The 22,022-nt window shown below is 57.0% G+C and overlaps 1 protein-coding gene and 2 long non-coding RNA genes across 5 annotated transcripts; 1 reads left to right on the forward strand and 2 right to left on the reverse strand.

The window, feature by feature from the left end:
• The first annotated feature begins 2,873 nt into the window (after positions 1-2,873).
• LOC307095097 lies at positions 2,874-6,365 on the forward strand. The gene is made up of 3 exons (XR_013813180.1): positions 2,874-2,989; positions 5,290-6,204; positions 6,244-6,365. It is a non-coding gene; the product is annotated as an uncharacterized lncRNA (long non-coding RNA).
• Positions 5,785-11,173, reverse strand: LOC307095096. 3 transcript variants are annotated; one of them, XR_013813177.1, is made up of 4 exons: positions 8,337-8,479; positions 7,118-7,239; positions 6,666-6,748; positions 5,785-6,583 (listed from the first exon to the last, which is right to left on the reverse strand). It is a non-coding gene; the product is annotated as an uncharacterized lncRNA (long non-coding RNA). The 3 variants fall into 3 exon arrangements; XR_013813178.1 differs by lacking the exon at positions 8,337-8,479 and adding an exon at positions 8,520-11,173 and having other exon boundaries at positions 6,445-6,583; XR_013813179.1 differs by lacking the exon at positions 8,337-8,479 and adding an exon at positions 7,828-7,892 and having other exon boundaries at positions 6,445-6,583.
• Positions 11,174-11,248: 75 nt separating this feature from the next.
• LOC307095094 (gamma-aminobutyric acid receptor subunit alpha-5-like) lies at positions 11,249-21,729 on the reverse strand (the record flags this gene model as incomplete). The annotated part of the gene is made up of 9 exons (XM_079800863.1): positions 11,249-11,519; positions 12,064-12,640; positions 13,857-14,150; positions 15,737-15,883; positions 16,158-16,240; positions 20,198-20,418; positions 20,545-20,612; positions 20,701-20,802; positions 21,657-21,729. 9 exons carry the CDS (start codon positions 21,727-21,729, stop codon positions 11,249-11,251), a joined length of 1,836 nt encoding a protein of 611 aa, XP_079656989.1.
• Positions 21,730-22,022: the final 293 nt, after the last annotated feature.

Raw genomic sequence — 22,022 nt, forward strand, 5'->3', positions numbered from 1 at the left:
TCACAGGTCGAAGCTCAACCACTGGGCCTCACTGGCCGGGCGCACCCACGTGTAATCGCTGCGCCCGGGGAAGAAAGACTCCTTGGCTGTGGGCTGTTAACTCTGTTAACTTAGGGTTCACAGCGCATTAACTCAGGGTTCACACCGCATTTGCTCTGAGGGAGTCCTGGGTTTGATCCATCCCTGCGGAGGGGTCACCCCAGCTCCCGATCTCTTGCGGTTCGGAGGTCCTGGGGGCCTTGGCTACGTCCCCGGTTCTGGTTACTTTCTGGGGGGCGTCTCTGGAGCCTAGGGGGTCCCTGATTCCGGACATTTGTACCCGCTGGTTCAGCAGAGTGTTAAGCACTCGAGTCTGTAAAAGGTTCGAGGACGAGGACTGGCGAGAGATGAAGACTCAATGCAGAGTGTGCCTCTCACGGGAAGGGGGTGTAAACGGGGGCGGGGGGGTGGGTCTCTGGCCACCTGCGAAGGGCATTCCTGGGACAAAGGGCGACATTTGAATCCCGCCAGAGGACTGGGCGGCACAGACGCCTCAGAGTGAACTTCCCGATTCTGATGGCTGTGCAGGAGGACGCCCTGGTTTATAGGAAATTGCCCCTGAAGTATGTGGGAGAAAAAAATTAAAATATTTGGAGGCGTCTCAGGGTATCACACGGGTGATTTCGGATTGCTCATGAATAGAGGTCTCTGTGCTATACTTGTCATTTTTCTGTAGCTCTGCTTTGGGATGGTTTAAAAATTTTCAAAAGACAATGCAATTCCAGATGTGTCCACAAGACGGCGCCCTCAGCGCCCAAAACTGGTTTTTTACCAGGTATCGCGGTTAATAATGTCCTTTTTCCCCTCTCGATGGAGTTACTATTAATGAAGTCAAAATTCCCGCAAATGCTCTTTTTTTGGGCGCTAAACCCGACATGTTTAGGCGTAAAAATATCTGCAATTTTAAGGCCTTCAGAAAATTTGACATGAAGTTTTGGAGCTTGTCAATACAGCAAAAGAGTATACATATCAAATCGCATATATGTCAACATATGGGTACTTGCCATATCGCTTGCTGGGCTTTCAAAAAGGTTTTGTGTTTTTGCTTTTTAAATCTGTTATTGATCTCAGAGGGGAAGAGAGAGAAATACCAATGATGAGAGAAACGTCAATCGGCTGCCCCCTGCACGCCCCACTCTGGGCATGGAGCCCACAACCCGGCATGTGCCGAGACCTGGGAATGGAACCGTACCACCTCCCGGTTCATTGGTCGAAGCTCAACCACTGAGCCACACCGGCCGGAGGGCGTGGGTGGTTTCAATGGTCTCCTGTGCAGCCAAAGCTCCAAAGAACAGAGACAAAAGGAACGTTTGCTTGAAAATCAGAGGCTCCGGGGCCTGCGGGAGGGACTCGAACCCTCGCCCTCAGCCTGTGAACCAGCAGCCACGGTCAGGCGGCCCCAGGACAGGGTCCTCCCGAGACCCTAGTTCCTCTGCCTCCTGAAGTGCCTCCTCCCAGGCCTCCGGCCCCTGCCCCTCCCCTGACAGGCCGGCCCCACCCGCAGCCCTGCAAACTGGCACAGCCGCCACTTTTTTCTCTCTAAAAAAGAAAATAGCACATTTTTATTGATTTCAGGGAGGGGGATACACACCCACGGTGAGAATCTGCTGCCTCCTGCACCTGCACACCGGGAATGGAGCCCCCAGCCCGGGCATCGAACCAGGAATCAGACCCGAGACCTCCTGATTCACAGGTCGAAGCTCAACCACTGGGCCTCACTGGCCGGGCGCACCCACGTGTAATCGCTGCGCCCGGGGAAGAAAGACTCCTTGGCTGTGGGCTGTTAACTCTGTTAACTTAGGGTTCACAGCGCATTAACTCAGGGTTCACACCGCATTTGCTCTGAGGGAGTCCTGGGTTTGATCCATCCCTGCGGAGGGGTCACCCCAGCTCCCGATCTCTTGCAGTTCGGAGGTCCTGGGGGCCTTGGCTACGTCCCCGGTTCTGGATGATTCTTTCCGGGGGGCGTCTCTGGAGCCTAGGGGGTCCCTGATTCCGGACATTTGTACCCGCTGGTTCAGCAGAGTGTTAAGCACTCGAGTCTGTAAAAGGTTCGAGGACGAGGACTGGCGAGAGATGATGACTCAAGGCAGAGTGCGCCTCTCACGGGAAGGGGGTGTAAGCCGGCGAGGGGGGTGTCTCTGGCCACCTGCGAAGGGCATTCTTGGGACAAAGGGCGACATTTGCATCCCGCCCGAGGACTGGGCGGCACAGACGCATGAGCGTGAACTTCCCGATTCTGATGGCTGTGCAGGAGGACGCCCTGGTTTATAGGAAATTGCCCCTGAAGTATTTGAGAGAAAAGGAAATAAAATATTTGGAGGCGTCTCAGGGTATCACTCGGGTGATTTCAGATTGCTCACGAACAGAGATCTCTGTGCTATACTTGTCACTTTTCTGTAGCTCTGCTTTGGGATGGCTTTAAAAAAAGTTGAAACAGACAGCGCAATTCCAGATGTGTCCACAAGACGGCGCCCTAAGACACAAAACTGGTTTTTTACCAGGCATCGCGGTTAATAATGCGCATTTTTTGCACTCGATGGAGTTACTGGTAAAGGACTCAAACTTCCCGCAAATGCCCCCATTTTTTAAGACTAATCTCGACATTTTTAGGCGTAAAAATATCTATAATGTCTACGCCTTCAGAAAATTTGACATGAAGTTTTGAAGCTTGTTGTCAATACAAAAAAAGAGCAGACACATCAAATCGCATACATATCAACCTATGAGCACTTGCCATTTCGCTGGCTGGGCTTTAGAAAAGGTTTTGTGTTTATGTTTTTTTAAAATGGGTTCTTGATGTCAGAGGGGGAGAGGGAAAGAGAGAGAAATACCAACAATGAGAAAAACATCCATCGGCTGACCCCTGGACGCCCCACTCTGGGGATGGACCCCCCAACCGGCTTGTGCCCTGACCGGGAATGGAACCGCAGGGCCTCCTGGTTCCTAGGTCGAAGCTCGACCACTGAGCACCACCGGCCGGAAGGCGGGGGTGGTTTGAATGGTCTCCTCTGCAGTCAAAGCTCCCAAGATCAAAGACGAAAGGCACGTTCCCTTGAAAATCAGAGGGAACTTACCAGCCACCAGGGGCTCCGGGGCTTCCAGGAGGGCCTCTGTGCTCGAACCCTCGCCCTCAGCCAGTGACCCTGCAGCCACGGTCAGGCGGCCCCAGGACAGGGTCCTCCCGACACAGCAATTTCTCTTCCTACTGAAGGGCCTCCTCCCAGGCCTCCTGCCGCTGTCCCTCACCTGACAGGCCGTCCTGTCCCCACCCGCAGCCCTGCAAGCTGGCTCAGCCGCCACCGTTTTCCTCTCTAAAAGAAAATAACGCATTTTTATGGATTTCAGGGAAAGGGATACACACCCAGGGTGAGAATCGGCTGCCTCCTGCACCTCCACACCGGGGATGGAGCCCCCAACCCGGGCATCGAGCCAGGAATCAGACCCGAGACCTCCTGATTCACAGGTCAAAGCTCAACCACTGGGCCTCACTGGCCGGGCGCACCCACGTGTAATCGCTGCGCCCTGGGAGGAAAGACGCCTGGGCTGTGGGATGTTAACTCTGTTAACTGAGGGTTCACAGCGCATTAACTCAGGGTTAACACCGCATTTGCTCTGAGGGTGTCCTGGGCTTGATCCACCCCTGCGGAGGGGTCACCCCAGCTCCCGATCTCTTGCGGTTCGGGTGTCCTGGGGGCCTTGGCTACGTCCCCCGTTCTGGTCTCTTTCGGGGGGGGGCGTCTCTGGAGCCTGGCAGGTGTCTGATTCCGGACAATTGTATCCGCTGGTTCAGCAGAGTGTTGAAACGCTTGAGTCTGTAAAAGGTTCAAGGAGGAGGACTGGGGAGAGATGAAGACTCAATGCAGAGTGCGCCTCTCACGGGAAGGGGGTGTAAGCGGGGACGGCGGGGGGCTCTGGCCGCCTGCGAAGGGCATTCCTGGGACAAAGGGCGACATTTGAATTCCCGCCAAAGGACTGGGCGTTACAGACGCATCAGCTTCAACTTCCCTATTCTGATGGTTGTGCAGGAGGACGCCCTGGTTTATAGGAAATTGCCCGTGAAGTATTTGGGAGAAAAGGAAATAAAATATTTGGAAGCGTCACAGGGTATCACTCGGGTGATTTCAGATTGCTCACGAACAGAGATCTCTGTGCTATACTTGTCACTTTTCTGTAGCTCTGCTTTGGGATGGCTTAAAAAAAAAAGTTGAAAGACAACGCAATTCCATATATGTCCACAAGACGGCGCCCTAAGCGCCCAAAACTGGTTGTTTTACCAGGCAACGCGGTTAATACTGCTCATTTCCCCCCCTCGATGGAGTTACTGGTAAAGGACTCAAACTTCCTGCAAATGCTCCTTTTTTTTGGCACTAAAATAGACATTTTTTTGGCGTAAAAATATCTATAAGGCCTACGCCTTCATAAAATTGGACATGAAGTTTTGAAGCTGTTGTCAATACAAAAAAAGAGCAGACATATCAAATCGCATACATATCAACCTATGAGCACTTGCCATTTCGCTTGTTGGGCTTTAAAAAAGGTTTTTTGTTTATGTTTTTTTAAAATGTGTTCTTGATCTCAGAGGGGAAGGGAGAGGGAGAGAGAGAGAAATACCAACGATGAGAGAAACATCCATCGACTGCCCCCTGGACGCCCCACATGGAGATGGACCCCCCAACCGGCTTGTGCCCTGACCGGGAATGGAACCGTAGGACCACCTGGTTCCTAGGTCGAAACGAAGCTCGACCACTGAGCCACACCGGCCGGAGGGCGTGGGTGGTTTGAATGGTCTCCTCTGCAGCCAAAGCTCCCAAGATCAAAGAGGAAAGGCACGTTCCCTTGAAAATCAGAGGTGAACTTACCAGCCACAGGAGTTTCCGGGGCTTCCGGGAGGGCCTCTGACCTCGAACCCTCGCCCTCAGCCAGTGACCCTGCAGCCACGGTCAGGCGGCCCCAGGACAGGGTCCTCCCGACACAGTAATTTCTCTTCCTACTGAAGTGCCTCCTCCCAGGCCTCCTGCCGCTGCCCCTCACCTGACAGGCCCGCCTGTCCCCACCCGCAGCCCTGCAAGCTGGCTCAGCCGCCACCGTTTTCCTCTCTCAAAGAAAATAACACATTTTTATTGATTTCAGGGAGAGGGATACACACCCAGGGTGAGAATCGGCTGCCTCCTGCACCTCCACACCGGGATGCAGCCCCCAACCCGGGCATCGAACCAGGAATCAGACCCGATTCCTCCTGATTCACAGGTCGAAGCTCAACCACTGGGCCTCACTGGCCGGGCGCACCCACGTGTAATCGCTGCACCCTGGGAGGAAAGATGCCTGGGCTGTGGGCTGTTAACTCTGTTAACTTAGGGTTAACAGCGCATTAACTCAGGGTTCACACCGCATTTGCTCTGAGGGAGTCCTGGGTTTGAGCCACCCCTTTGGAGGGGTCACCCCAGCTCCAGATCTCTTGAGGTTCGGAGGTCATGAAGGCCTTGACTATGTCCCCTGGGAGAGGAATACACACCCAGGGTGAGAATCGGCTGCCTCCTGCACCTCCACACCGGGGATGGAGCCCCCAAACCAAGCATCGAACCAGGAATCAGACCCGAGACCTCCTGATTCACAGGTCGAAGCTCAACCACTGGGCCTCACTGGCCGGGCGCACCCACGTGTAATCGCTGCGCCCTGGGAGGAAAGACGCCTGGGCTGTGGGCTGTTAACTCTTTTTTTTAAAAATATATTTTATTGATTTTTTTACAGAGAGGAAGGGAGAGGGATAGAGAGCTAGAAACATTCACCGGGGATGTGCCCGCAACCAATGTACATGCCCTTGACTGGAATCGAACCTGGGACCCTTTAGTCCGCAGACCGACGCTCTATCCACTGAGCCAAACCGGTTTCGGCTGGGCTGTTAACTCTTTTATTAACTTAGGGTTAACACTGCATTTGCTCTGAGGTTGTCTCCCTTTGTTTCATTGCTTCAATTCACCCCTGTGGGGGGCTCCCCCTGCTCCCCGAGATACATCAGATGCATGATGGTCCGAGGGTGGAGTTGGACACAATGGAGAAGTACAAGCTCCAGAGGAAGTTTAAGGCAAAGGTTACTGTCGGTCCGAGAGGCGATCGGTGCGTTTCCGGGGAAATATCGGCGCTCTGTCCACAGGACCTTGCTCGGTGAGAACCGGACCGGCAGCTGGTCCACACGCCTGACAGGTTTGGCAGCGGGAGGTCCCGCGGGCCGCCTGGCGCACAGTCCGGGTGGACGAACACGGGCGGCCGGGCCCCTCGTCACCGGTGTGGACGGCCCGTCCCTCCAGCGGGACCCGGTTGTGGCTGAGGTTAACCTTGGAGGTGCTGGAAGCCTGGCGAGAAGTGACGGGGAGGCCACGTGCTTGCCGTTCGCTTTGGTCTAAAGACTGGGTAAACGTGGGGGTTCTCAGGCAGGGCCCGGGTTGTCATTGGGGTGCACCAGAGGGATGAGGCCGGCGGGTGTCGTTCGAGGGTACGTCACACAGCTGGTTAAACTTCACCATCTCGCAGAAGGTCTCGTCCGCTGGGGAGAGTGGAGGGGCGCCCGGTCAGACTTGGGGCGCCGTGGGGGTCCCAGCCCTGGGGTCCTGCCCTGCCCCGCTCACCGTTGCTGCAGGTGTGGTTGGCGACGTACGAGGCCCCCACCTGCGTGAGGCCCGCCTCGCAGCTCAGGCAGTTCTCGTCGCACCTGTCGGGGGACACGCAGGGGACAGGGGTTCCCGCGGCTGGAGGGGGACGAGGCCCAGTCCCTCCAGGAGGTCCCGGATCGAGTCCCAGTCGGGGCATATGCCCGGGGTGCGGGCTCCATTCCCAGTGTGGGCCGGGCAGGAGGCAGCCCATCCATGATCCTCTCTCATCATTGATGTTTCTCTGTCCCTGAGCCCCACCCTATCTGAAATCCCATGGGAAAAAGATCCCTGAGGATGGATTAGCAAAAAGATAAAGGAGAGAAGGACCTGGGGCTTTGTCAGCAAGGAGTCTAAGCCCAAAGCAGAGCCAGCAGCAGACCCTGCGGACCCCGTGGGAGCGAATCCCGGCACAGACTGTACCATCTCACCCCCAAGGCAGTGGCTCTTCCCGTTCTTCCTAAGTCACCTTCTGAACGGCTGAACAGACAGCTGCCCATCCCTCCGACTTCTTTGTTGTTGCTGATCCTCACCCAGGACACTTCTCCATTGACTTTTAGAGAGAGTGGGAGGGAGGGGGAGAGGAGAGAGAGACGTCTATGTGAGAAACTCTTGGACTGGTTGCCTCCTTCACACGCCCCAACCGGGTCCGGATGGAGCCTGCACCCCAGGTTCCTGCCCTTGACCTCGAATAAACCCGTGACCCTTCAGTCCGTGGGCCACCGCGCTAACCACTGAGCGAACCCGGCCAGGGCCTGAGCACTTTCCTTTCTGTGAAGTTCAGTTCCGGAGGAGGCATTTCAAGGCTGACTGACCAGGGAGCCCGCCCTCTCTCGGCTCTGACATGGGCGGGGGTGGAGGATGCTTATTGGGGTGCAGCCACGGCTTGGAGGTGCACGTCAGCCTTTAGCTGAGGAAGAAACAGCCCCGGAACCGGACAGTTCCGAGTCCTCACTGCCACGCGGCGCTGTTTCCAGCAAAGACCGGCCCCTGATGGGGCGTCTGGGTGACGGGGGACCGGGGCCCCTGAAGCTGCCGAGGAGGCGCCGGGAAACCATCGCCTCCCCCCCCCCCCCCGACTGATCGGAAGTGACCAACTCGGCCGAGGGTCTCGGGTTCGATTCCCGTCAAAGGCACGTACCTGGGTTGCAGGTTCGATCCCGGACCCGGTCGGGGCGTGTGCGGGAGGCACCCAGTCCATCCATGTGTCTCTCCTCGCCTCCCTCCCTCCCTCTCTCCCTCCCTCCCTCCCCCTCGAAGAGAAGAGAAGAGAAGAGAAGAGAAGAGAAGAGAAGAGAAGAGAAGAGAAGAGAAGAGAAGAGAAGAGAAGAGAAGAGAAGAGAAAAAAAGAAAAGCACCAGCACGCGCCCTGTCCACACTCTGACGCCGTCTCCTGAACGCGTTTCCTGAGAACCAGCCGCTCGCTCGGCGCTCGGGCGGATCAGACCGAGAAACGGTCCCGCGAGGCCGAACCGAACGCGGGCCCACGGGTCCGGGTCGGGAAGCGGTCCCAGTCCCGTCCCCGAGCCGGCCGGGCAGGGAGCCTGCGGGATGGTCCCTCCGCCCCGCCGGCCAGACTCGGGCCGGGACGGCCAGGCGCAGCCCGCCCACTGCGGGTCCCCCGGGGCGGGCCGCCCTCCCCGCACTCACCCCGCAGGCCCAGCTCGCGGTCCCGCACGGCGTTGTGTGCTGCGCCGCCGGCTCCATCGGCTCCGCCGTCAGCTTCCCCACCCCGCCGCCTCCCTCCTCCCGGCCCGCGGCGCCCGCCATACAGACCACTGGGCGGGCCATAGACACACTTCCCGACGTGCCCCGCGCCGGCAAACGACGTACTTTCCAGCTTGCCGTAACCGCTTCTGCCACACTTCCCGACTAGCCCCGCGTTCACCTCAAGACGCATCTCCCGGCATGCCCCGAGACTCCGCCGACACACTTCCCGGCGTGCTGGACGACCGAAGGAAGACGCACTTCCCAGCCTGCACAGCGACTGACGCAAGACCTACCTCCCGGCATGCCCCGTACGCGACACACCTCCAGGCATGCCCCGCGCTGCAGTGACGCATTTCCGGGAATGCCCCTCGGTGTCCGCTAGACGCGCTTCCCAGCTTGCACCGCGCTCATCCCCAAGTACACGTCCCAGCGTGCCTTGCGCCCGCCCACAGGCGGCATTAATTGATCCGGCCGACGTGCGCGCGCTCTGCTCGGCCTCTCGGCGGAAACAATGGAAGAGCCAGGTTCCTGATCTCTCGGGGTTCGGAGGTCCTATCCCGCCTTGGCTACCTCCCTGGTTCTGGTTGACGTTGGTGGGGAAGCCGCCCGGCCCGCTCCCGCCGCCCGCGTCCCCTTCCGGGCTAAGAAAGGCCCGCCGATCGCCGTGCCTCTCCTCCCGGCCGCAGTCCAGGCCTCTGGGGGCGGGACAGACGTCCCGGCATGACCGTCCGCCCCCTGCCCGGCAGGGCTTGACAAGGGTGGGACTGGCCCGGTCTGTGTCTAGCCCAATGGGGGGCGGGGTGTCTCACACGATTTTGAGGTGCATGTGGGTGGGTGGGTGGGGACCTGACTCTGGGTCCCGTGGTGCGCCCCAGACTCTGACAGCAGGAAGGTTTTCATGTACATTTTACTAATTTTCTTCCCTCTCTATTATAGGGAAAAGGGCAAATTTCCTCTAATTAATCCCCTTTTAATGTGCACGACTTTGATATATATGCTATTTTGTTGTATTGCTCCTTCAGACGACCACTTGTTCCGATCAATGGCACACGCACTTTCTCACTTCAAAATGTGCAAAAGAAGTGGAATATTGGGTCTCTGAATGGTCTGCCTCAAAACAAGAAAAGTTCTATGGGGACTGTACCCACCACCAGTTACCTGAAAGAGGGGGAAATGTGTAGCTCGAGATGGACGTTACTTTGAACAAAGCACTTTTGATGTTTCTCTTGAAATTAGCGTGTTTTCTTTGATTACAAAATCTGCATTTTAACCGGTAGTTAAATGTGATAGTTAATCTGCATTTTTAACTGGTTAATGGTTAATCCGCATTTTTAACCGGTACACCCGGTAGACACCACTGACTAGTACAGTACAGCGGGACCTGGGCCTGCAAACGCCATCCCTATTCCTGGCGGCTGTTCGGAAACCGAGTCATGACTTCCCGTGAGAAGCCGCGTGGACGGAGCCAGAAACCTTGGTGTAGGGGGACACGGCGCGCTCACCAACAGAGCTACCAGCCAGGGCCACTTCCTCTGCTTTCCAAACTTTATTGATTGTTCAATGACAGTGGACAGTCAACATGACTTTGTATGGGGTGGACAGCACAGTGGTCAGTCAATCCATTGCTCTCAGAAGAGCCCCCTGATATGGCCAGTGCCCCCCACCAGTGTCACGATGGGGTGCCTTAGAGTCCTGTGTAAGGAGAGGAGTCCACCAAAACGTGAAGTGTGTGGGGGGGGAAGGTTTCCCCCCCCAAATATGACATGTAGCCCTAAGATCGGTTCATGTTTTTACGGATGAGCATCGAAGGTTCATATACAAAAGCGAGCAGAGCAGCAGCAACACGTCAATTAGAAGGCGCGCACAAGGGCGTAAACGGGGGAAGGGTGCGGTCACAATTTTTCACCACGGAAGCGGTACACATTGGCGGCAGCGGAGAGGCGTGGTCAGAGATCGAGACAGCAAACACACAGGCCAAGAGCCGGAACTGTCGTCACACCTCCCTCTGTTGTAACATCCGTTCTGCCTTCCTCATGGTTCGATTGGTCGGGGCCGTGGCAGGAGAACGGAGAGCATGTGTACTCCCCCTCGTTCTCCCCACAAAAAAGAATTAATTTTTTTAAGCAGTTAATTATTTTTGTCCTGGGGGGCAATAGTTTCTCTGTGAATCTAACATACTGGATGTGTATTCAATTTGCCTGAATAAATATTTGCCTATTCTATTGATTAAAGTGAGGTCATGCACGACTTTTTAAGTTTCCGAATAGTAAGAATTATCAAAGGCAATTCGTTTTGTACAGAAATGCTCACGGTCTCCTTTGGAACGGGAAAAAAAATGTGCTCTTTGATTTTTTTTTTTTTTTTGCAAGAATTTTGGTCAAGTCACAACCGTGAGCAGTGTCCTAAAATAGCTCTTTGCTGGGAAATTTCGTATGAAATGACGTTGGACGTATAAAAACATTGCATTGTCAGGTCACCCTTGGAACAGGCACAAAGTAGACTTCTCTTGCTTGTGAACAATCAGTGTCAGACACGACGCATGTCAGAGCCATTCTGGCTTTTCTAGAAAGATCTTCGTTTCTCATGTATCAACGTGACATCTTCGATTCATCTGACGTTGTGTGTAGAAACACCAAGGCAACAAATAGCGTTCGTATGCATTATTAAACATGCAAGAATTTCCTGAAAGATGGTATCCTAGGATGGAAAGTCCCTCTAAGATTAGCCCTTCTGGGGAACCATTCCTCGGAAACTATGGCTCTCGGGTTTGGGGGTGAGGAGGCCGGCTTGGGGGGTCGGGGAGGAGGCTGACTGGCGGGGTGGTGGTGGCGGGTAGCCCTACATCTCCTTTCTTACAAATAAAACCACCAGTAAAACAGGTTGAAAATGATGAAGGCGACCGGGAACAGGATTCGGGACATCTGGTCGATCTTGCTGACGCTGTTGTACGTCTTCTCCATCTCGGGGGGCTCCTGGTCCTCGGGAGGGGCTGGCCGGCCCCTGGAGCCTGGGGACGAGGTGGCGTCCTGGGCCCCGAGGATCCGCAGGCGGACCTCCTCACCCCGATGGAGACTCTGCATCGGGATCTGCTCCCCTGGGGTGCCGGGCGAGTGGCTCCTCCGCCTGGAGGTGGTGAACAGCCTTCTCCGGCCTAAGAGGAGCTGCTGCTTCTGCAAAGGAGACGAGAACGTCAGGGCGAGCCGTTGGCGGGCGAGGGCCCACGCGCGGCCAACAGCGGGTCCGTGGGAAAGGGTAAGCGCCCAGGGCTCGGCCCTGGCCGGCGGCAGACCCCGCGGGCGTGGGGGTGGGGGGTTCGACGGCAGGCAGCGGTATTGATGGTGGAGGGAAGAGCACGGAACCGCTGGCGATGCCCTGTCGTGACAGGGACGGGTCACACACGCCCTTCGTATCTGGAGGCCCCGCACACCGAGTGGGTCACACGGGAAGCAGGTGTTCCGTCACAGGGCGTGATCGGCGTGTGGGCAACACGCTGTCCTCTGCGATTTACCTCAGAAGGCATCAAAAAATAAGGTGGATGGGTGGATGGATGGATGGGTGGATGGATGATAGATAGATAGATAGATAGATAGATAGATAGATAGATAGATAGATGATAGATAGATATAGATAGATAGATAGATAGATAGGTAGATGATAGGTAGATGACAGATATATGATAGGTAGGTAGATAGATAGATAGATAGATAGGTAGATGATAGGTAGATGACAGATATATGATAGGTAGGTAGATAGATAGGTAGATAGATAGGTAGATAGATAGATAGATGATAGATAGCTCGGCCAGCATGGCTCAGGGGTTGAGCATCCACCTAGGAACCAGGAGGTCACGGTTCGATTCCTGGTCAGGGGCACATGCCCGGGTTGCAGGCTGGATCCCCAGTGGGGGGCGTGCAGGAGGCAGCCTATCCATGATTCTCTCTCATCATGGATGTCTCTGTCTCCCTTCCTCTCTGACATCAGTAACATACATATTTTAAGGAGAACCGGGAAGAAGAGAGGGAGGAGGGAACGAACCGGTACCTTGTGCTTCATCCGGCCCTTGCCATCCCAGGCCCAGCTCCTCTTGGTGAAACGGTTGACGGCGGCAAACTCGAGGAGCGCCGCAAACACGAAGAGGTAAGACACGGCCATGAACCAGTCCAAGGCGGTGGCGTAGGACACCTCGGGCAGCATGTTCCGGGCATTGATGCCCATGGTGGTCATGGTCAGCACCGTGGTCACCCCTGCAGCGAGGGGGAAGTGGACGCAGGGATCAGGGCCGGCACCCAGACCCCGCGTGGCAGCCGAACAGGATGGACACGCGCATGCCGGGCTGCGGGCTGGGTCCCCGGTGGGGGGCGGGCAGGAGGCAGCCGATCCATGACCCTCTCTCCTCATTGACGCTTCTCTCGCTCTCCCTTCCTCTCTGAAGTCAGTCCTAGATAGTAAAGAGCTAATATGCTAATGAGGCCAAACAGCAGAACAACCTTCCGGAGGAAGCCGGGGCTGCGGGGGGCGGGAGGGGGGGGGCCTGGCACGAATTTCGTGCATCGGCCTCTAGTAAAACCACATCTGGAAGAACAAAAACGATGTTTTAACTAAAAAGCAGTGTGTGGAGGGTAGTCATGTCCCAGGCCAGCCTGACCTGAGCCTGTCCATTGTCTTTTTCTTTAATCCTCACCCGGGATGGTTCTCCATTGGTTTTTAGGGAGAGAGGAGGAGAGAGGGAGAGACAGAGAGAAGCATGGACGTGAGAGGAACACATCCATCGGTTGCCCGGGCCGGGGAGGAGCCTGCCACCGAGGTACGTGCCCTTGACCGGAATCGAACCCGGGACCCTTGGGTCCTCAGGCCGACGCTCTACCCACTGAGCCGCACTGGCCGGGGCTGCTGTCTTTTGCCATTGCGGGGGGGTTGGGGGGGGTCACAGCCGTTCTGTTTTCCGGGTCCTCAGAGCGCGGGCTCTGCTCTGCGTGGACCGCCGGCCCCTCCTGGTTTTCACTGTCGACTGTCCCCCACCGGCACCCCCACGCGAAAGGAACGCAGGCTTCTCAGAACAACTCTGGCTCAGAGAGCAACCCTGCACCCCAACCCTATACCCTGCCCTGTACCCCATCCCTTATACCCTTCCCTGTACCCCAACCCTATATCCAAACCCTTATACCCTCCCCTGCACCCCAACCCTTATACCCTTCCCTGTACCCCAACCCTGCACCCTAACCCTGCAGCCCAACCCTACAGCCCAACCCTATACCCCAATCCTGCACCCCAACCATATACCCTGCCCTGTACCCCAACCCTGTACCCCATCCCTACACCCTGCTCTGCACCCCAACCCTGCACCCCAATCCTAACCCCGCGTCTCCCCGACCTGGGCCTCTGGTCTCCAGATCACAGGACAGAAGCGCGATGGCTGTGGCTGGGGTGGCGGGAGCGGGGCCCGGGCCCAGGCCGACTCACCGAACACGGTGCGCGCCGGGACGGACTCCCGGTTCAGCCAGAAGGACATCTGGGACAGGACCACGGTCATGATGCAGGGCAGGTAGTTCTGGACGACGAAGTAGCCCAGCTTCCTCTGCAGCTTGAAGTCCGCGGTCATGACGGTGAAATTGCCTGTGCACAGCAGAGGAGCGTCAGCCGGCCCAACCCCCCGCATTGACCCGGGGCCCAGCCCCCCGGCCGCCCCCGGCCCCCCGGCGGTGTCCTGTGCCCGGGTCCTGCCCTCTCGGCCCCTCCCCTCAGACACATGCTTCTCTGTGAGGTTTGGGCAAAGGAGGGCATGGAAAACCCATGGGTTTCTTTGTTTTAAATTAAATTTTTAGGAAGTTTGTTGGTTTTTATTTTATTTTTAAATATATATTTGCTGATGTCAGAGAGGAAGGGAGAGGGAGAGAGAAACATCAAGGACGAGAGAGAACCATGGACCGGCTGCCTCCCACACGCCCCACACTGGGGATGGAGCCCACGGCCCGGGCAGGTGCCCTGAGCGGGAACCGAACCCTGACCTCCTGGTTCCCAGGTCCAGGCTCAACCGCCAAGCCCCCCGGCCGGGGCCGCGTGTGACTCCGGGGTCATGTCATAAACCCGGTGACCCACCCCCCCGAAGCGCCTGCCCTGGCGGCTGCCGTTCCCGGAAATCGGATTTCTGCTTCTAATCCCCGGCCCATCTGTGCCCCCTCTGCCTTCCCCTCGCCACCACCACTGCTCCCACAGCCCCGAGGGCCTGGCCTCTCCAGACAGAACTGGGGACACCCCCGAGCCCGGTGGTGGGTGCACGGGTCTGGCCCCGTCTCCCAGCCAGGGAGGCTCCAAGGAACGGGCTGACCACCTGCCCTGGGGACCTCTCCCTCACCCCCGTCTGCCGAGAGTTTGGGGCTCTTCCTTGGCGATGCCCCCAGGCCTGCTCTGGATCTGCCTGGCCGTGTGGGAGGCCCGCGGGGACCTCCCGTTCCTCCCCGAGAACGCGGCGGCGCTGACGGTGAACTGGTACGGGCCGGGGCTGCGGGAGGGTGTGGACCCCCCGCCCGTGGGAAAGGTGCTTGGAAACGCGGAGGCAGAGCGGGTGGGGTCTGAGGCTGCGAGGTCTCTGGCTGAATGGTAGGGAGGAGAGGGCGTGGCCCCGGAGCCTGGCTGAACGGAACGAAGGGACGGGGTCCGATGGAAGGGGCCCCTCGATGGGGGGGGGGGGGGGGTCTGCCGGCCGTTGTGGGCAGAGTTGGGGCTTTTGAGGACGATGGACAGCACGGCCGGGAGGCTTGCTGTCGAAATGCAAGCCCAGAGCTCCGAGGGGCGCGCTGAGGGGTGGGACTGGGAGCCCTTTGTCACGGCGTCCAGGCCACGGGGTCAACGCTGCCCCTGGCAGAGGAGACAGGCTCCAGCCCGTGTGGCTCAGAGGTCGAGCGCTGACCTACGACCAGGAGGTCAGGGTTCGGTTCCCGGTCAGGGCACAGGCCCGGGCTGTGGGCTCGGTCCCCAGTTGGGGGCGGGCAGGAGGAGGCCGATCCGTGATTCTCTCTCCACATCCATGTTTCCCTCTCGCTCCCTCTCCCCTCCTCTCTCTGGGGAGCAGCACTCGGACCACCCTCAGGGCCCCCTCCATCCTATTACCCTTTTCTCCTCGGCTGCCGGGAGGCTCTAGGAGCCCTGCCCTGCTCACAGACACTCCTCGTGACCCCGCCACTAGCGCTGGGCCTCGAACCCTTCCTGCAGGGGCGTGGCCTGTGCCCGGTCCGTGTGGCCTCGGGCAGGGCCTGCGGTCCCGGGGGCCAGCTCACCCGCCCGCCCGCCCACCCACCGGACGGCTGAGGAGAGAGCGCGGCGTCCTGGGCGCCAGGCCTCACCTGCGCTGGTGGTGCGGTTGCCCTTGCGTGTCGAGTTCTTTGTCAGGTAGTACTGGGTCAGCCGGGAGGCGTCCTTGGCCACCGCCAGCCCAGTGATGTTCGTCTTGTTGGTCCACACGTAGGTGACTTCGTCCGCGGTGTATGCGTCTGCGGGGGGCGGGGGGACAAGGAGGGCGGCATAAGCAGGGTGTCATTTGAAACCGCCCCCCCCCCCCCGCGACCCCCCGAAGGAGCCAGAGAGACGGTAGAAAGGCCCAGGCCAGCCCGGCCGGCGTGGCTCAGGGCTGAGCGTCAACCGAGGCCTGTGCGGACGTGAGAAAGACACACGCCCATGGGCTGCCGGCCGCGTGCGCCCTGACGGGCCAGGGACCGAGCCTGCAGCCGAGGGACTGGAAGCCGGGCAAACACACGAGCCACTCACAGCTGCCGAAGCTCAGGGGGCACGTGTGCTCGTCCATGGGGAAGTTGTGGAGCTTCATGGGGCAGTCGGCCGAGATGGTGAGGCTGGAACGGAAGAGAGAGACCGTGCGTGATGTGGCAGCGAGGGCCATGGGGTGAGCGGCCGCAACCGCGCTCTTCGGACGCGTCTCACCCAGGACGGTCATGGCTGCCTTTCAGTACGTTTTTATTGATTTCAGAGAGGAAGGGAGAGATGGAAGCATCCATGACGAGAGAGAATCACGGGTCGCCGGCCTCCGGCACGCCCCTACTGGGGACCCAGTGAAAACCCTGGCTAAGTCCGACTGTGGAGGACACATGCTTGCCTATCTCATTGTCCCTGATGGAGGGACTTCCCTGTCACCCAGGATCTCAGGACGCTCACGGGCACTGACCCCACAGCTGCCCCTCTGGAGGGCGTGGAGGAAAGGGGGGGTCTGGTCGCCTCCTCCCAGCTCACCTGCTCCTCTGGGAAAAGGTCCCCCCCTACTTGGCATGTCCCCCGAGGCACGGGGTCGCCCCCTACTGCCCTGGCTTTTCAGCGCACAAAATCAGCAAGGCCCGGTTCTGCACCTGCCCCCCCCACCCCGCCCCCAGCCCTGCAAAGGAGGCCGGGGGACCGCTGGGCAGATCCCCTCTAAGCTGACCCGGCCACCCTGCCTGATGTGTCTGTTGGGACCTTTGTAACTAGTGTGCGCATGTCTGCCAACAAATAAAGATGAAGAGTTAGATGCTTATACGGGTACATACTCCCACACACATACCAGGACCCGGTTACAAACTTCTAGTTGCGTGTGGATAACTCTCTTCACATGTCACCCAAACACGTGTGACAGGTAGACAAGTCCCTTCAAGAGAGTTCCCCATGCTCCCTGACACCTGCAGTCAGCTGACTCCTGCGCATAAATGATCCTCTCCTGCCATCTAGTGGCCATTCGGAATAACTGCACTATCACCAGCTTTGGCATTGAGAAACCTATATACTGCATTGGAATAAATTACAAACAAACAAAAAACAAAGCCCTAGCCGGTTTGGTTCAGTGGATATAGCGTCGGCCTGCGGACTGAAGGGTCTCGGGTTTGATTCTGATCAAGGGCACGTGCCTGGGTTATGGGCTCGTAGGGGGTGGGCATGCAGGAAGCAGCCAATCAATGATTCTCATCATTAATGTTTCTATCTCTCTCTCCCTTGCCGTTCCTCTCTGAAATCAATAAAAAAAGTTCTTTTAAAAAGAAGGGCCATCCTAGCCGGTTTGGCTCAGTGGATAGAGCATCAGTCTGCGGAGCAAAGGGTCCCGGGTTCAATTCCGGTCAAGGGCATGTACCTTGGTGGCAGGATCCTCCCTGTCCCTGACCCTGGTCAGGGTTCCTGTAGGAGGCAACCAATCAGCGTGTTTCTCTCACATCGATGTTTCTCTCTCCCTCTCTCTTCCACTTTCTTTAAAAATCAGTGCAAAAATATCCTCGGGTGAGGATTAACAAAAAAACAAACACAAAGAAGAAAGCAAGATTTAGCGAATATATCTGTCGGTGCCATAGTTACCCAGACACTGGTGAGTGCATGTACGGAGATAAATATGGATACAGATAAACAGATAAAGATACAGGTGCTCATACGTGTGTGTGTGTGTGTGTGTGTGTGTGTGTGTGTGTGTATACTCACAAATGTACTAGTTCCTAGTTAAAAACTTCTAGTTACATATAGATAACGTATTTTAAATATTGCCCCAGAATAAAACGTGTAGAACACATGCATCATGTTCTCCAAGCACGTTACTGATTATCGTGGACACCTGTGTGGAACCACCTGCTTCTTACGCTAGAACTCCAAGGACGCGCTCAGCCAATTCCTGTGCAAACATGATCCTCTGCTGCCCTCCTGTGGCCATTTTGAGGAATAACACACGGTGTCTCTGTCCGCGGTGCTGAAGCGCCGGGCGGAAATCCCCGGCTCTGCTCTCAAACCCGGCGGAGCCAAGTCCGCCTGGAGGACATGTGCTTGCACATCTCATTGTCCCTGATGGAGGGACTTCCCTCCCGCCCAGGATCTCAGGACGCTCACGGGCACTGACCCCACAGCTGCCCCTCTGGAGGGCGTGGAGGAAAGGGGGGGTCCTGTCACCGCCTCCCAGCTCACCTGCTCCTCTGGGAAAAGGTCTCCCCCTACTTGGCATGTCCCCTGAGGCACGTGGTCGCCCCCTACTGCCCTGGCTTTTCAGGGCCCGGGAAGGGAAACTGTCTGCCATGCGATCCTCACCAAAAATTCTACCCAGAAAACCACACAAAATGGCCAGGCTGGGTCGTGCACCTCTCCCCTGCCCAGCCCTGCAAAGGAGGCCCTGGAGCTGCTGGGCAGAGGTGCCCTTTAACGGTGGCCTGGCCACCCTGCCTGATACGTCTGTTGGCGCCGTGTGTGTTTTTTAAGATAACATGCTATGTCATTCCTTTTATTATATATATATATATATATATATATATATATATATATATATATATATATATTGTTAATCCTCGTCCGAGGATATTTTTTTCCATGGATTTAGAGAGAATGGAAGAGAGAGGGAAAGACAGAGAGAAATATCGATGTGAGAGAAACACATCCATTGGTTGCCTCCTTCATGTGCCCCGACCAGGGCCTGCGCCAGGGAGGAGCCTGCAACTGAGATACATGCCCTTGACCGGAATCGAACCCGGGACCATTTGATCTGCGGCCCGATGCTCTATCCACTGAGCCACACCGGCCAGGGCCGTCGGTGCTGTTTTTAACTAGACAACTGGGGTGTGAATCCCTGACAATAAACACAGGGAGAGGTGTAGCTGCTTATGTGCGTAGATACTCACACACTCCCAGTGCCTCATTACAAACGTCTCGTGGCATACGGACAATTTATTTTAGATCCTACATGCAGAACACATATGCCCTTTCCTTCAAGTCAGGGACTGATTATACTGCACACGTTTACGGATCTATACACCCCTTACACGAGACTGCAAAGGACTGCTGCCCTCCTGTGGCCATTCAAGGAATAGCACCCGTGCCGCTGTCCGTGGTGCTGAAGTCCCAGCGAAAGCCCTGTGTACACCACCAAAAATTCTGCCCCGAATAAAAACCCCACATCAGCCAGGCAGGCCAGGGCGGCGTCATTCCGTCCCCGGAGGGACCCAAGTCACGCCGCTGGGTCTGCACCTCCTCCCGCCCCAGCCCTGCAAAGGGAGGCCCCGGAGACGGCATAGCTGAGGTTCCCTCTAGCCCAGTGGCTCCCAACGTGGGGCACACGCCCACAGGGGGGCCGTTTGATGTTTAAGGGGGACAATACGAGAATGAGTTATTAACCATGAATGTTTTGCATTCCTTATGGTTCTAGGGGCCTCATATGCAGTCTATAAATATATATATAGTGACGTATTTATGCATCTCAGTTCTGTATTATGTTTTGAAACTTTACTATTTTTCATATCCCTTCATATTGCTTTCATTTTTTTAAACACTTCCTTAGTGATCTCTTCCTCAGTCCGTCCCCTGTCCTTTCGTCCTTTTGTTTTTCTCTCTCATGGATGCCATGTTCTTGGGCAGCTGGTTTAGACCAAGTTCATGGCCTCTGAGGCTTCCTCCACGTGAACGGGAGTTCACTTTTTTTTTTTGAATAATGAGAATTTTATGTCACGGCGGGTCGTGGCACCAGGATGTTAGAGATGCTGAGGTGGGGCGTGGCCAGAACAAGGCTGGGGACCACTGCTCTAAGGTGACCCTGCCCCCCGTTGCCCCCCCCTGCCCTGTGCCCTGGCCCCCTGCTCACCCCACGCTGCACGCCATAGCCCTCCCCTGTGATGTTTCCACCCCCATCCTGTGCTGACCCCGAGAGCTCCCCATCATAACTCCCCCTGCACCTGCCCTGCGCTCCTTGCAATCCCCCACCCGCCTCCCTGAGCTGACCCTCCCCAGGAGGACTCTGCATGCGTCACCCGGGCGCCATCCCCCTGCACGCCCCCCCCCCCCCCCGGGGCTCCCAGGCCCAGGCTCACCGCATGGTGTACAGCAGGGTCCCATCGTCCTCCAGCCGCAGCAGCTTGTTGGGCGTGGTTATGTTGTGCGTGATGGACTTCTTGCTGTTGTGAAAGTAGGTGTCCGGGGTCCAGATCTTGCTGGCCAGCAGGTTGTTGAGCGACAGGCGGCGTACGGGCCCCTTGAACTTGAGCCGCTCGTCCTTCCAGCTTTGGCGGAAGAATATGTCTATGGTGTATTCCTGTCGCCGAAGCGGGAGGGAGGAGACAGGTGAGGTCACGGCTCGGGGGTGGGGGGGGGACCCTCCCCAGGCCGTTGTGTTTACCCCCCTGGGACGTGGGGGAGGGGGAACCCAACCCGCACCTACCATGTTCTTGTCGGACACCGGGCCGATGCTGGTCACGTAGATGTCGGTCTGCACCACGGTGGGCCCCCCTGCAACGGTCAGGTTCCTTAGTCACAGTCCTCCCGCCAGCCCCGTGCCTCCTGCCTCCTCCCGGCCACGCCCCCCGGAGCCTCTCACCCCCGAAGCCGGGACGCAGCCTGTTGTCATAGCCCTTCAGGAGCTTGTCCAGGATGCGGGTGTAGATGGTGGTGTCCTCGGCACTCTTGTCCGAGTTGGTCTCTTGGGGAGAGCTGTGGAAACAGACACGAAAGGGCTCCGGCTCCTACTCATGATTTCTTTCTTCTTTTTTTTTTTTAAATTTATTTTTACTGCCCGGCCGGCGGGGCTCCGTGGTTGAGCCTCGACCTAGGAACCAGGAGGTCACGGCTCCATTCGTGGTCGGGGCACAGGCCCAGGTCGCGGGCTTGATCCCCAGTAGGGGGCGTGCAGGGGGCAGCCGATCCATGATTCTCTCTTATCATGACTGTTTCTCTCTCTCAAATCAACAAATTAAAAAGAATAGGAGCCCTAGCCAGTTTGGCATTGACCCACGGACTGAAGGGTCCTGGGTTCGATTCTGGTCAAGGGTACCTACCTAGTGGCAGAGTCATTCCCGGCCGCGGTCAAGGTGAGTTCGGGAGGCAATCAATGGATGTGTCTCTCTCACATCTCTCTCTCTCTCTCTCTCTCTCTCTCTCTCTCTCTCTCTCTCTGTGTGTCTCTCCCCCTCCCTTCTGCTCTCTCTAAAAAAAAAAAAAAAAAAAATCAATGGGAAAATATCCTCGGATGAGGATTAACAAAACAATACAAGCACCGTGTCACAGCCGCGGAGGGGAAGGCCCCTCCCTGGTCACGTCTGGGCCCCCACCAGGGCCGGGGACCGAACCTGCCACCGAGGCACGTGCCCTCCACCAGGGATCCAACCCACGACCTTTGGGAGAGAGGGCCGGCGCTCTAACCACTGAGCGACGCTGGCCAGGGCTTATTAGGGTGTTTTTAAAGGGGGCACGTTCAACAGTGATGTCCTCGTTTCTGGGGGAAGGAAAAAAAACAATAAAAAAACACAACACACCACCTTTTGAGTCTCGTCCTACCAGAGACGGAGCCCCGGAGACAATTAGGGATGCGTTTCTCGGCGACGCTCTCTCTGCCTCCGCGGACAGCCATGTCGGATTTACATAATTGGGATCAATAACGGCCATGCCGGCCCCGGGTTCACGCACACTGAACTTTGGGGATGCGGCTGGGATTGGCTGTGGGTGGCGGCTGATCTGTCTCCCTCAGTGGCCTGTCTCCCTGGTTCTCTCTCTCTCTCCCCCAGCATTTAATTACTTCTGAGAAATGCACCTCCCGGCGACTCGTTTGTTACTTTAAACTCATTACGTGAGCACCCCGAAAGGGCACGGTTCTGTGAGCTTTGTCCTCAGAATTTCCGTGGCACGCCTCCTGAGCTCGCCGTG

The sequence above is a fragment of the Cnephaeus nilssonii genome (assembly GCF_951640355.1).
Source record: "Cnephaeus nilssonii genome assembly, contig: SUPER_24_unloc_1, whole genome shotgun sequence".
Taxonomy (NCBI): domain Eukaryota; kingdom Metazoa; phylum Chordata; class Mammalia; order Chiroptera; family Vespertilionidae; genus Cnephaeus; species Cnephaeus nilssonii.